Source organism: Lathamus discolor, chromosome 2, assembly GCF_037157495.1.
Source record: "Lathamus discolor isolate bLatDis1 chromosome 2, bLatDis1.hap1, whole genome shotgun sequence".
NCBI classification, from domain to species: domain Eukaryota; kingdom Metazoa; phylum Chordata; class Aves; order Psittaciformes; family Psittacidae; genus Lathamus; species Lathamus discolor.
The window spans coordinates 27785839-27800277 of NC_088885.1; the positions used below are offsets into that span (position 1 = coordinate 27785839).

General features: G+C 42.1%; 1 protein-coding gene across 2 annotated transcripts in view; it reads left to right on the forward strand.

Annotated features, from left to right (window-relative positions):
* The first annotated feature begins 4683 nt into the window (after positions 1–4683).
* The window catches only part of SCIN (scinderin), a 50743-nt gene continuing 40987 nt past the window's right edge, over positions 4684–14439 (forward strand). The window contains exons 1-3 of one of the 2 annotated variants that reach the window (XM_065666228.1): positions 4684–4703; positions 8704–8773; positions 13370–13524. In XM_065666228.1, coding sequence (XP_065522300.1) covers positions 13423–13524 — 102 coding nt within the window. In that variant the 5' untranslated portion in view covers positions 4684–4703; positions 8704–8773; positions 13370–13422. Of the gene's footprint in view, positions 4704–8703; positions 8774–8983; positions 9207–13369; positions 13525–14439 lie in introns of those variants that run through there. The other variant, XM_065666227.1, reaches the window with a different exon arrangement.

Genomic DNA, 14439 nt, shown 5'->3' on the forward strand with positions numbered 1-14439 from the left:
TGTGGAACAAATTCATAAGTAGACATGAAACAGTCAACCTAACAGTTGACTAACAATGTAAAGTTCAAAGAATTGTGTGGCTGCCCCATCCCTGACAGTGTTCAAGGCCAGGTTGGACGGGGCTACTGGAAGGTGTTCCTGCTTGTGGCAGTGGAGTAGGACCTGGATGAGCTTTAAGGTCCCTTTCAACCCAAAACTGTCTATGATTCTATGAAGGTCTTTTTGAGACCTGATTTACAAAAGCTGATTGCAGATAGCAGATTTGTTTGAAATAATAAAAATAAATATCTTGTATTGATCACAATTAAAATTAACATAATGGAAAAAATATAAAGAATCATTTTCTGCCATATACTTCTCTGCTCCATTAATCATTGCTTTGAGCATTGCATTATACCTTATTGTGTTACGGTGATAACAGAGTAATTTTGTTACCTTTGTAACACAACTGCAGTTAGCCAACACTTTTCTGGTTAGTTCATATCAGGAATAAAAACACTAATTTGTTTTTATTTAAAAGGGACTGTTTTCAAAAAGGCACTAACTGCATCCAAAGAGACACGTAGGAGAGCTTGCAATGCTAAATAAATGAGTGATGCTGAAATGAAAAGTGTTCTGGGATGCCTGTCTTCATTTAGATAAGACTAATACTCTCTTACTTCACTGCCCACTGCTGCAACAGCTCAGGAAGTGTCGGGAGTTCTCTGGCTGAATTTTGCCCATACCATGGTGAAGGACAACAAGCAGAGAGAAGACTGGGAGAAGGGGAGTAGGGAGCTATGGGGAGAGAGCTTTGGAGGGGGCAGCAGGATGCCCACAGGCCAGCAGGAAAGGCTGTTGTTGCTGCAGGATGCCTGTGCGTGGTTCTTTTAATAAAAAGCCAGTTCAGTTTTAGTACCATGGGATTTCCTCAAGTTACAAACCAACAGGCAGAGCATGAAGCACACAAGGTCTGTTCTGTAACTGTTTAAAACATGAAGCTTTATAAACATTGAAGTGCTACTTTTCCTCCACAGAGGCCTTTTCTTAGTTGGAAAAATAAAACAAGGAAGTGTCTGTCATGTAGGTTGTACTAAAATTATACTTGGTACAATAAACTTATCTGTAATAGCATGTTCCTCAGCTGACTCTGTACCTCTCATATTTTACTTTGTAAAGAGAAACAGTTATTTTCTTTTTCTTCCTACATAGTTGAAGAAGATAGTAGCCAAGTAGTGATGATATTCCTTGAATGTTCATCTCAAGATATGCATAGGAAAACAGCAATCACCTGGCACCAGTGGAAAGTCAAAACATGGAGCCATACACAGATGTGTTCCTGCACGTGTTTCCCTGACAGGGTAATCATTCTTGTTCATGATTCTGTACCTTTGAAAGTAAATAACAAACAGTGTTATTAGTGAAAACAACTAGAAACAGAAAGGCAAAGGATACCAAAGGGATTTTTCTTTTCCAAAACAGAGGAAATTTTCTGACCTTGTGGAAAAAGCAAGGAAGGAAAGGGAATATAATGGCCTTAAAATAGTGTATCAATATGCACGATTCACTCTGATCATGTCTCTAAAAACTGGTTGGCATGTCCTGTGTGAAACATGAGCCCAAGCACGCAGAGGCTGTGGAATCACATAATGTTGGCTACCTTGCACTGAGCAAGAAACATGTTTCTCTTGACTCTAGGAAGAGTTGAGCAAAGCCTTAAGTGTCATCCAGATCTGGAACTTCAAGCATACAGTCCAATGTGCATAGTGCTGTGTCATTGAGGAAATAAGAACATGAAATTTATTAATTTATTTCTTGACTTCATTGCTCTGGGGTCTTTTGTTTGGTTGCTTTGGTTTGGTGTTTTCCTCTCACCACACATTTTATCACAGTTTCACACCACTGTAGGTCCCATAAGGGTGGACATCCCCTAGTCTTTTATTCTGTTCAGGATTTTATTTTTCAAAGTAGTATTTTGAGAAATGTACTCCAAGAAGTCATATAAGAAGGAGTAATGTTTTGGGTAGCGACAATATTTATGTTTGGCTTCTAGACAGATCTAGTTGAAAAAGCTCCAGAGCAGAGCTTGGAAACACAGGACAGGAGAGTGCCAGAGACCTCAGAACATTGCACCAGGATGGTGGGATGGGATTACCTTAGCAGGATAAACTGGAGACCCAGGGAAAAGAGGTACCTAAACTAATGATTTGGGGGAGAAGCTAAAGAACTAAAGGTGCTTTATAGCTGTTCAATTGTTTTATTCTGTAAGAAGTGAATGCTGTAGTTCTGTTTGGGAGCACAAATATATACAGTATCATTGACACAAAGGAAATGGGGAGGGGGATAAATATTGGAGCTCTTATTGGATTCATCTATTGTGGGAACTATGACTAATGCTAGCTAGGATTGAGGGTGTGTAAATAATCCGAACACTTCACTGTCTCACATCAGTTAAGCATTTTACCTTCCATTTTATTTTATTGGGTATCCACACCTTTATAGTGGACAATCAAATTAGAGTCAGAACAGGGTCTGTTGTGTCCCTGAGGACATGCCTTCTCTAGAATAATAGGCTCCATGCTTTCTATGCATAGTTCTATTTGGAAAACAGGAAGGTTGGGTCCTTTTTCAGTAAGCTTGTCTCAGACTTTTGAAACAGAAATCAGTCCCAAGCTTTGAATTAAAATAGATCTTTCTTAGGCCTCATGAGCAGCAACAAGACCCCATCTTGAACATGCACTACCAAAAGATAATTATTTTAGAAGCTGCCTCCTGCAAGTTTGCATATCTCAGCAACTTTTTAGCAAATTTGTATTCTTGCAATATTTCAGAGAAAGAGAAGTTGATTTTATAAATCTGGTGACCCTGAGATAGAAACAAATTTATGGATGCCTTTGTTCTCCTTCAGACAGCTTTGCTTTTAGAACTGCTAAACTCAGTGGGCAGATCCCCAGTAAATGTCAGTGATCTTAGAAACGACTCACTTAATTTGGGAAGGCCAATAAAGGAAGCTTTCCTGCCCTCTTCAACTGAAGCAATGCTGAGGGTGTTTATTTTAAAATGCTGCTACAGGACTCTTGTTAGTGATCTTAGTGTTTTGTGCTGGTATAATTCCAACACTTCAGGCACTCCTTCCACAAATTTAAGGATATCTTGTTGTAGAGTGGATCTATGAGCTTAATGGATGTTGCATATTGAATTAATGGATCCAGATGATGACTGTGCTTTCTTCAAATTGTTGCTTATTTCTTGTGCTTGGGTAAACCTCTTTTCCTTTGTTTTACTTAGATGCTTTTAACTTCAATTACTGTGCTGATGGTAAAAGGGAATGCATCAGTTTCCCCTTTTTTCCAAGTATTCAAAAATCACTAAACCAGTATGCTGCAACATACAAATAAGAAACTTCAATTATCACTTCTTGGCACTCAAAAGATCATTCCGAAATTATAGTCAGACCAGAAGTACAGTATATTCAAATACAAAATAAATAAATACCATTATTTGGCACTTGCAGAATGTCAGTCTATGCAGACAATTTCTGTAACTACCTCATACTTAGCCCTTTTAGGCCATGTATTTGAATTTTATGTGAGAAAGCAAGCAGGAAATCAAGGCTTCATTCCCCACTGCCTTCCATCCTCTGTGACGTAAAGTGATGTTGCTTCATCTTCTGTAATAGAAAAAAGTCACCAATCTATCTTACATATTGCCACTTACACTTCTAGAACAAATAGAGGAGCTGGGGCAATCAGCTGACACTGAGTTCTGTGTTATGACAGGGTGTAACCTTTAGTGCACCATGTGAATGACACAAATGGAACCAACCATTTTTCATGGGGCATCTTGTTTCACAGAGCAGTGTGCACACTGAATCCCACCAATACTGTGGGAATTGATAAAAGATTTTGTAGCAATAATTGAAGTTATCAACAGATATAAAGGGTTTTAATTAAACTTTCTTATTAACAATTTCTGGCCAATACTTCCTTAATAAAGAGTGGCCTTTCCATTTTTCACTGATTCATCGAAAACTTGAACTCTGCAAAGAGATGGAGATTTTTCCCCATCAGACTTGAGATGACTGTATTTAAACATAAGGAAGCAAACCTAAGGATCAGTGGAATTATTTTGGTGAAACTCACTGAGCCACGCATCCATAGAGAACAGCATGATTTATTCCTATGGCAGGCCAAATGAGCAGGAAACGTGGACAGGCTGATAAATCATTGATGTGTCATTGATGTGAATGACAGTATTTCTCTGTCTAGATAGCCAAGGTGGGTAAAATTGTGAGTCTAAGAATGTTTTTCTGAATCTTGTCTATTCCCATGACATGCAATGAAATATCATATAAAGGAGACCTTCTGTCTCTTGGAAGATAGAAGATTGCTGAAGGAGTGCTTCAATTCCCTCTTTCTGACTCCTTGAAATACATTATACTGTGGCTTGGGATGAACATATAATCAGAATTTCTTGATTAAACTTTAATGCTGCTCATTGAATATTTCAGGGGAAGAAGGTACAAAAAGTGCAGGGAGATGTAATATACTTCATAATTAACACTTCACTTCTCACTAGCCCAGTGTCAAAAATGTTTTCCCAGATGCTTTGACAGAAGCCAATATTAAGAATGTTTCCAGCACCACTGCTGAAGAATGAATTTGGAGAATCAGAGCTTCTAAGCTGCTGGGCATGCAGTGTCCTTACCTGCACTGCTGAAAGTGGTGAGTGCCACTGAAGAATCCCTCACTGCCTGTACAGGGGTACAGACACTGCCATAGTGAGTGAGAGAGCACTCACAGAAGCAGAGCAGGATGTAGGTAGAAGCCAGCCACTTGCCAAGTGGATCACATAGCATAGCTGTGATCCTACCCACTCTACACTTAGATACCTGCTGTGCACTAAAGCTCTTTATTTGCTCTGGACTTGGAGGATTAAACCCGGACTCTTGGTGGTAAAGGAGGAGTGACTGCTTATGGCAGGGGATGGGTTGAAGCTCTGCATACCTCTCATCTAGTTAGTAGCCTCATCGCTCAAACTTTGCCAGTGAGGAGGAAAGCTGGGTTTCAGTCTTTCTTCAGCATGCTTTAGGTTTGCTAAAGCTGGGCTATTGAGCAGGATGGTTTGAGGAGTGATGAGAGAATGGAAAGAATTAGCAAGTGTAACATCATTCTAAAGCCTGGTTTTGGTAACTGCTTTTTAAGCTGTATGGTCTAATTCTTCTGCTCATACAGTATCAGTGATTTTTTTTTTTGGGGGGGGGGTTTATGAGTATATTGGAAATAGGAATTTAGCTTAGATCTGTGAACTGACTTACTGATGTGAGGTAAATCTGAAATTACACTTGATTCAGCAACAGAACAGATGAGGACAGGGGTTGACTTCTGCAACTGGGCAGGAGCGTGCTTTTGACACACATACTGTGTGTACATCAAACTTTGTAACATGAAACTGGAGTTAAACATCTGTAGTTCCATTGTTGAGGCAGGGTCACAGAGTTCAAGAGGGTATTTGGCATACATGGTGAAGAAGAAATAAGCTTTGTAGAAGGAAACACTTGTGACATTTGAAAATATTCTCTCCTCACATTCTCTTCTCATTCCTTCCATTGTTAGTTCCTGGAATTTTAATTCAATGCTGGGCACCAGCCTTGTAGAAGGACTACAACCTTAGACTTCAGCAATCCATACTGAAAGTTATTCCTACTTGTAAAGATGCTGGGGCTTAGTTTCTGGAAGCTCGTTTGGGTTCCTTGTGCGTATCACCTGGAAGCACCACTTTGTTTTGTTGCAATCCCTACCCCAGACTGGGACAAAAATCAGAACTCAGCACACTGCATTCTGTTTTTTTCAGATGTATATATACACCCACACCCTGCATATAACCAGTATATTGCAACAATACTGTAAGGGAAGAAGATCCCTTAATGCAACAAAAGACTTTGGAAGTAAATGAGAAAAATCAAATGGTAATTTTTTTCACAAGTCCTCGATTCTCTGAGTCATATCAAACCTTTGAACTCACTATGCTTGTATCTATCTCAGCTGTTTTAAGGACTAAATGAGGAGCAGGAACACCTTCTGACACTCCTGTGTGACCTTTCAGTTCCTGGGAAAAAAAGTAGGCATTTAAAGATGGCCACACCTCAAACAGTGCAATCAAGCAGGTAGAAATCTACAGTTTTGTGTTCCTGGTCCACAACAGCAGCTAATGGCTGTGTCTGACCTCCCCCTGAGAAAAGGGTGTGAGGCAGATTTATTTCCCTTTGTTGCTCCAAAGCTGAAACAGCACTAGGCCTTTGCCACCCTTCTAGAAAGCCAGAGTGGATCAGCAAAACATAATGTCCAGGAACTTAGAACAGAAATCTTTGACAAGTTAAGGTGGTCTGAAAGTCCATTACAGTGCAATTTCTACTGAGTGCAGTAATCACAATTTGACCCGGGACTTCTGAGTCACAAAACCAATAGTGTTTTGTAGTCTTCTCCACGTCGAATACTACATCAAAAACATGCAGGGGCACATAAAAAGTGATTTTAAATATTCTTTCTGAATGTGCAAATCCGAGGATACTTCTCATTTTTCTCCGAAATTTTGCTTTTGAATAACTGCATGTTGGAAAGCTTTTGATATTTGAGATGTTATGAAAATCTGCAATGTTAACACTTCCAGTGCTTATTTTTGCTACAAAAAATAGATGGAAATGGGCCAAGACAAAAGACAGTACTACTTTCTTAAGGAGGGAGATTGCAAAAGCAAGATTTGCAAACAGACAAAAATTGATATTGAAGAGTGCAAACAAATATCTTGTCACTTACTTCAACCAAAGGTTTTCTTTGAGAAGCCAGTAACTGATTACACAGTTCATAATCCCAGTAAGTCGAATTTTGGCATGAGAAAACTCTGGTGTCCGTATTAACATCCTTTGTGTCCGAGTAGTGCCACAGACTTTGAGACAAAACAAGCTATTCTTGTGTCTTTAACCTTTGGCCATTGATGTGTGATACTGGGCACAGTCAATGCTGAACAAACAGCATTAGTGTGTGTCTCTTGACAGCAAGGGGGATTACAGCTGAGAGCAGCATTTGGTCTGTGATTGACTGTGATCTGAAAATGTAAAGCTAGAATAAGGAGATGTAAATTTGACCAACTGGCCTGTGCAATCTGTGCACAAACAATCTCAGCTTGGCAAGACAGGCAGAACAGGTAGGAGACGTGAGGCTGCATAACACCGGACTGCTTTGAGTTCATGTATGGGCAAAACTCAGCGCAGTTCCAAAGCAAGTGCAACTAGCCAACTTCAGAAGAACTAGTAAAGCCCTACAATTACAGAGTTTGTGGTAAGTTCTACCTGCACTGACCAAAGCAAACTAATGCACAAGAATGCAAAAAGGCAGGATATGAGAAAATCTGCTTCATGCAATTGTGTGACTAAAAGTGAAAGGCATAGATGGAAGGGTAAACTTGAGAAATCATTTATGAGTATTTAAAAACATCTGATACTGTATTGAAACTGGAACTGCTGGAATTTTTTGGCTGCTCTTCCTGAAGTTTTTCTTCTTCATATGGTGAACAGTCTGCAGAAAGGCATTTCATTTGAGAGGCATAGTGCTTTATCAAGCAGGGTCTCTGCAGGCCTGGCAGAATGAGGGATAAAATGCTTAGCCATGAACTGCTGAAGGTGAGCTGTGACATGTTCAGTTGAGCCTTGGACAAAGCAGAGCACTTGCAGGCTCTTTTTAAACAGTGGAGATAGAGCTTAGGGTGCCTGTACACCTCTGTTTGGCAAGCTGATGAGAGGATGCTCACCAAAATGGAACATGGTAGTAGGCATGCATTGTGCAACAGCATCTTTTCCCTCATAGCTAAACTGTGCACCAGACAGTATAGAAAGAAGGCAGGGAAGATAATTAGATTTCTTAGATGTGGTGCTTTTTTTTAACTTTTTGCCAGAGAAGATGCATCCAGCTGCTTTGTTGCATATAGCAGTGCCATTAGTACCTGCTATTGAGGTAGCCCTGAACTGCTCACGGGTGGATACCTGCACTCTTCTTGTGTTAACTTGATAAAACAACACAGTGGGGAAATCATGAGCTTCAAAACTCATCCAGGTGAATAAAATGATGATCCTAAGCAAAACCCTCTCTGAAACCTGTATTTCAATATACTGACAGCTTCAGCTGTTTCTACCTGTATCCTTACCAGATTAATCTACCTCTTATCAATCAGATGAAAACAGTGATTTGCTGTAATTTTCATGTTGTGATGGCCTGCCAGGATGATGTACCAACCATTTATAGACAAGGTGGGTTCAAACCTTCTGGGTTGTTGTTGTGTGGTGTTGAGAAAACAGCAGCACAGTGCTTTTTCCATTTTCTGAGAAAGGATTTATATACATTCTGGGCTTCATCTGGCATCTTCCAAAAGAGACAAGATTTTTCCCCTTACAAAAAGCTTCCTTATAACATTGGACAAACGAAATGAAACTGCTGAATGGAGAAAAGAGAGCTGTGTTCTGCCGTTACGATCTGGGGTAAAAACAGAGCCCGACAGCAAGCACAAGCTGTAGAAACTGTTTGCATTCTGATGCCAGCAGCTTACAAAACCAAGGCAGGTGTGATCCTTATACATCAAACTGCACAGCACTGGAAGACTCGTCAGTACTGGGTCAGGCTGGTTGTGCTTTGCTTTCGTGACTTTTTGGGGTTTTTTTCCTTCTTGTCTTAGAATAGCGGAAAACGACGCATTAGCAGCAAGGGAGGCAGATGTTTCACCCCACCCCTGGCCGCAGCTACGGGTGAGTTTAGCACGCGTGTTGAAAACTAACAAATAAAACCGCTGCACCGGGCGGCAGCGGGGCCGGCCACGGAAGCCGCATCCCACTGCCCGCCGGGACGTGCCTCTCCCACCTCGGCTGCTGCCGGGCGGGGCCGCCCCGCTCCTCCCGGGGGGCCGGGTCGGGCTGGGCGCTATAAAGGGCGTTATAAAGGGCGGGTGGCTCGCGGTGCTTCTCTACTCCCCGGTCTTTGCCATGGCCTCCGAGAGGCCCCCGCCGGCGTTCGCCGGGGCCGGGCAGCAGAGCGGGCTGCAGGTGTGGAGGGTGGAGCGGCTGGAGCTGGTGCCGGTGCCCCCAAGCCGCCACGGCGACTTCTTCGTGGGGGACGCGTACCTGGTGCTGCACACCGTCCGCCGGCCCGCCGCCGCCGCCTACCGCCTCCACTACTGGCTCGGTAGGCAGCGGGACGGTGCAGGGGTCCGGGACGGGGCGAGCATGTCCTTGATGCTGCTGGTGAAGCTTCTGACGGCTCGGCTGGGCTGCAGGCGATGGGGAGCTGACTTTTCCCCCTCCCTTTTCACAAGGGCTGCGTGCGTGAAGCTCCCAAGTTGAGGCGCTCAGTAACAGCGCTACAGCCAAGGATCGGGGCGATGCCGAGCCTCGCTGCGAAGAGCGTAGCAGTGCGAACGGGCTCTGTGGGTGAGAAAATGGGGTGTGACAGAAAGGTGAACGTTTGCTTGCTTTGTGGTATTAGCTTGGAAAAGCGCTGAAGGGTTGCAGTCGAGTCTTGGCTGCATCCAACCAAATGAAATTCAGATGGAAAGTTTTTTTGCCTTTGTTTCTACTAGAGCTAAAATTCCATCTCGGCCATCTCCCTGTGGCATTGTTGCACTGCTTTGTGTCCAGATGTTGCCTTTTCCGACGTTTCCTGATGATACAGAGCTTGGAGGCAAAGTCACCAGTTTTTCTGTGAAACCTCCTCAGTATCAGTCTGACAGCCTTGTAAAGCTGTCAAAAGTAACAGGGAACCCTGCAATTGGGCTGTCTTTTGCCTTTAGCCTTGCCTAGCACAGTGTTTAGGGTAAAATAGAAGTCTGACATAAGGATGCATTTTAGGTGACTTCCTCATTTTTTGTGAGTTTTGTGAGACTTCCTTGTCCGGTCACCAAGACATCCAGCCACAGTGGTTGTTCTGTAGCTGCCTGTTTCTTGTTTCACCATCAAGTTTGTATTTATAGGCAATCATCGCAGTGAAAGCACATAAAGACAGGTCAATGTGTATTAATGTTAATGTGATAGGGCTGCTGTGGTTCTTGTTGTACTTTTGGGTGCATTGAAAAAGAACTGCAGATAAAGCTGGGATTGTTTCTGCATAAATATTTCAAGCTTGTTTAGTTTTGCATGTGTTATGAGTTATCCAGCTGGCATGCGGGTTAGTGTCTGTCTTTGACAAGAGTATAATCGTGATGGCAGCGTAAATGAATTTCTGGCAGATGTTCTTATGACAGCAGCACTGCTAGTTAGTAGCAGGGCTCAGCTGTTTAGACCTTTGTTAATGAAGCTAGAACTACTTCTGTAGGAGTTAAGGTGTAGTAGGCATCTCCCAGGGAAAGATGCAAGGACTCTTTGCAACTGGAAATGATGTCAAATCAGTGACATTTGCACTGATTAAAACATCTTTGCTGTTGCTTAAGGAGCTTTAGTGGTAAATCCTGCACCTCTTGTGTTGATGTGGTGATATCCCAGTGTTGCAAGTAGCTTCAGGTGATCTGGGCATACACTATTCCTGTGCAGCTGGCAAGTTGACTGCAGGGTGGCTAGCTGCTGGGAAATCCCTTCCTGCTTGCACCAGTAGTGGGGCAGAGATGCTCAAACACTTCTGCAAGCTTAATAGCAACTGGAGACCAGAACTTCGTCCATGCAAGGTGTACGGGGAAAGGTAGTCACACCCAGGGCAAGAGTTTGTATCATTTTGGTATTTTTGCTGACCAGTTGTCATTGCTGTTATGCACACCAGGCTTTTCCTCATTGGCGAAGGCTGTATAACCCGTGGGCCAGTAAGACCTCAGTAGGGTCTTTCTGAAGACTTCCCATAAGCTGTCTCTGAACACCTGCAGCAGTTATCAGCTGGACTTCGGGATGAAACACTTATGAAATTGGATGGGTGGAAGCCCTACAGGCTTTGAGCTTAGATACTTAATGGGCCTTGCTATTTGGTGATATGGTCTCATTCCTGCATGGCATCTGTGGCATTTGTTATTGTGTGGGCCTCATATGGTGGCTTTGCGTCTGAATGGATTCTGACTTTACCAAATATGTCCCAAATTTAGAAGACCATTGAATTTTCATAACATATTAGTCTCAAACTTCCTCTTAATGTCTTGCTTGGGTGTACCCAGAAGGAGATCTATGTCATGGGAGGATGGTCTGTGACCTTGGCATGCTGACAGTTTTGTGCTGTGATTGGCATCGTCGGATTAAAGCGACCTATGCAAAAGCCACTGTTTTACCAAGTATCAGTGAAGTGCTGCCCAGGTTGGGTAATTTCAAACAAGCTAACTCACGTGCTGCAATGATGCTGGAATGGATAAGCAATCCGTGTGAATCTGTGCTGTGGTAGCTATGTCCATTTCTAACTCTGCTCAGAGACCCTGGCTGGGTTGTCTGCGCTGGCACCTGAGGAATGTTTTGGTAACTAAATTGCTAATCCTAAGGGAGCTGTCTCAAAACTATCACTAGTGGAAACAGCCAGTATAAGACTACTTGTGGGAGTAAAACTAGCTATACTCCGTATCTTAAATAAAATCATGCATGGTGTTCTTATCTCTTCTTTTAACCCTTGTTCTCAGATTAAGTGGTAAGACCTGTTCGTGTGAACCAGGATCCAGTCTGGCAAAAATCTGGATCTTTCTCCTATACATCTATATTTTCTTCCTCATTTATACATGTTTGTGCCTCAAACTCAAGGTAAATCTGTTATTCATACAAGCTTGAATAACCTCTGCTTAGACTGATGCCCATTTGTGGTTTTTAAACAGGATTTCACAGAGTATTGTGTTGCACAGCAGCTGTCAGACCAAGCCTGGTAGTGGCTCTTATCTCTAACAATGTTCTGACCCCCTGTATAAATGCAAGCAATAAATCTGAAGGATCCAATTCTAATGAACATGAATAACTGTAAAAACAAACAAATGAACACCCTTCCCTCCAGCTTTACCACCAGTGTTAAGGTGGTACCCAGGTCTCAGAAAGCATGTTGCTGTATAACGAGTTCTTCGTTCTTCTGTCACTGAGTGATAGGAAATTTCCCCCCCCCCACACAGAGATTCTTGTGTTAAGTCCTGCTTTTAGTTTTTGTTTTACCTTTTTTGGGTTGACCTCATGCTTTGTTCTTCCCTATGCTGCTTTGCTGATACAAATAAGGATGGTTTCCCTAGTTCATCCTTGCTGCTTTCTGGAGGTTTCCATTGTGCCTATCTATGTTACCACAAAAGCTGTGATGGTGGCACTGCTCCTGGGAGAAGCACAGTTGGTGGTGGGCAGTGTGGAGTTGTCCTATGGCATTTGCACTGCTGGGCCACGAATAGGGCACTCTCTCCCTAAGAGAGGAGCTAGGTCGGTGGTACCCCTTAGGCATCCCTCTTCCCCCTCTCCCATGCTTTATTCTTTCCTAATACCTTACTGGCAGGCTTCCTGTGATACCAGTGACTCACGATGGTGTGAGGTGACACCAATACCATACTAAACACTTCCCCTTCTCCCACAGTCTTGGAGTTATCTCTGTTCAGACTGCCTGGGACTCCATGCTTTTTTTTCCACTTGGTCACCTAAGAAGCGAGGAAATGGTTAATGTAAGTGAGAAGCTGCTCTTGAGAATTGTTGTGCTTATCTCAAAGCAATCGGAGCTGCTGAAAATGTTAATCAGAAAATGTATAAGCCTGTATTAGAAGTTTTGTTTTAACATACAGCCTGCTCTGCAGTGTGAATGGGCCATCAACAGGCTAGGTAAGGAGGGCATTTTGCCACAGTCCTGGGAAGAGGCTAATCCCTGGAAGGTGCAAAACAAAGCGTGACATCATGAAGCAAGTATCTGAGCCCCAAAGCTGCTTTTCTTTCTCCAGGCTGTTCCAGGCAATCTAATAAAAGGTATCTAAGCAGAATGCCTTGTTTGCATTGTAATGTCAAGAGGACTGCTTTTGAACTATTTTGACTTTATAGCTTGGTGAGTTATTAGCATAAATATATATGGTTTACCATGTAATCAGACCTATGATGCGAACTTCCTTTGTTGCAATTCAACTTGGAGTCCAAAAATCATTACTTCAGACACTTGCTAAACCAAATTAATTAAAATGTTCTCTTCCTCAAAGACTATGAGAGAAGAAAAATTTCACAATTTTCACTTTTTTCCTTATGAATGCAGTTTTACAAGTAGTTAAGTAATTTTCTGGATGGTCATGCATTTAGTGGTGAGCAAAGTTAGGACATAGTGCTTTGTTGCAACATATACATGGGCTGTACAGCCTGCTGAAGGCAGTGCCTGAGTATCACCCAAACAATTTCTCCAACGGGATTCAAAGTTATATTAGTGCTTTATAATATTTCATCTTATTTCAGGAAAAGAATGTACCCAGGATGAAAGCACAGCTGCAGCTATCTTTGCTGTTCAAATGGATGACTATTTAGGAGGCAAGCCTGTGCAGAGTAGAGAAATTCAAGGATATGAGTCTACTGAGTTTGTGGGCTACTTCAAAGGAGGAATTAAATACAAGGTAAAGATTCATCTGTCAAAATGTATTCTAAAAAATATATGTAAAATTGTGACCTAAATAAAATATTTTGCTTTGTAAATGGAAAGTTTAAAAACAATTTCTTAATGCTTTAGGGGTTTTAGATCTGAACCACCTATTTTAAACTATAGGAGACCCAGTAATTGCACAGAAAGCAACAGATTGTTTACCAGTGCCTCTTCTGATGTGTGAAAACCTTCCCTCCTCTTCCCCCCCAAAATCTAGCTATCCTGAGATTTCAGACCTGTGTCTAAGGGAGCTCACAGTAGGGACTCTGTGTTTGGGAGATGGTAAATATCACAGAAGTCTATGTTATAGACTGAATCATTTCGTTCAAATGCAGAACTCAATGTGCTTAAGTGGTTAAGAACATGAACAGAATAGAAAAGACCAAAACCTCACTTTAGTCTAAAAATGGTGCTTTTGCAGTCTTACTGCAGGTTTTCGCTTTGCGGTAGATGATAAAACCTCCCAAATACTTTTAATGACTTTTTTTTTTTTAAGATGTTTTTAAAGCCCCCTTGTGTCAATTCCAGAAGCTGAATCTTTGGAAAGAATTTTTTTTGCAACATCTGTGTTGTTTTTTTTAGGAATAAAGTAGTGTATCTTCTGAAAATGTCCCCATAGCAGGAGCTCTGAGAGCTGTTGCTCATTCAGCCTTTTATTCCATCATGGAGGGTTGCCACTTATTATAGTTTAAACAAGCAATTTGAAGCTTCTAATTCTGCTTGCATAAGAGACCTTGGCAGTGACCTGGCCTTTTACTTCTTTCTTTCTTTGTAATTTCAAGAACCAGTTCCCATTCCAGCCAAAGGTCTGGGTCTCCTGGCAGAGTGGAGAATACTCCCTCGCAGAGGCAGACAGCCAAGCCAGTTTAGAGGAATAAGTTATGCTTAA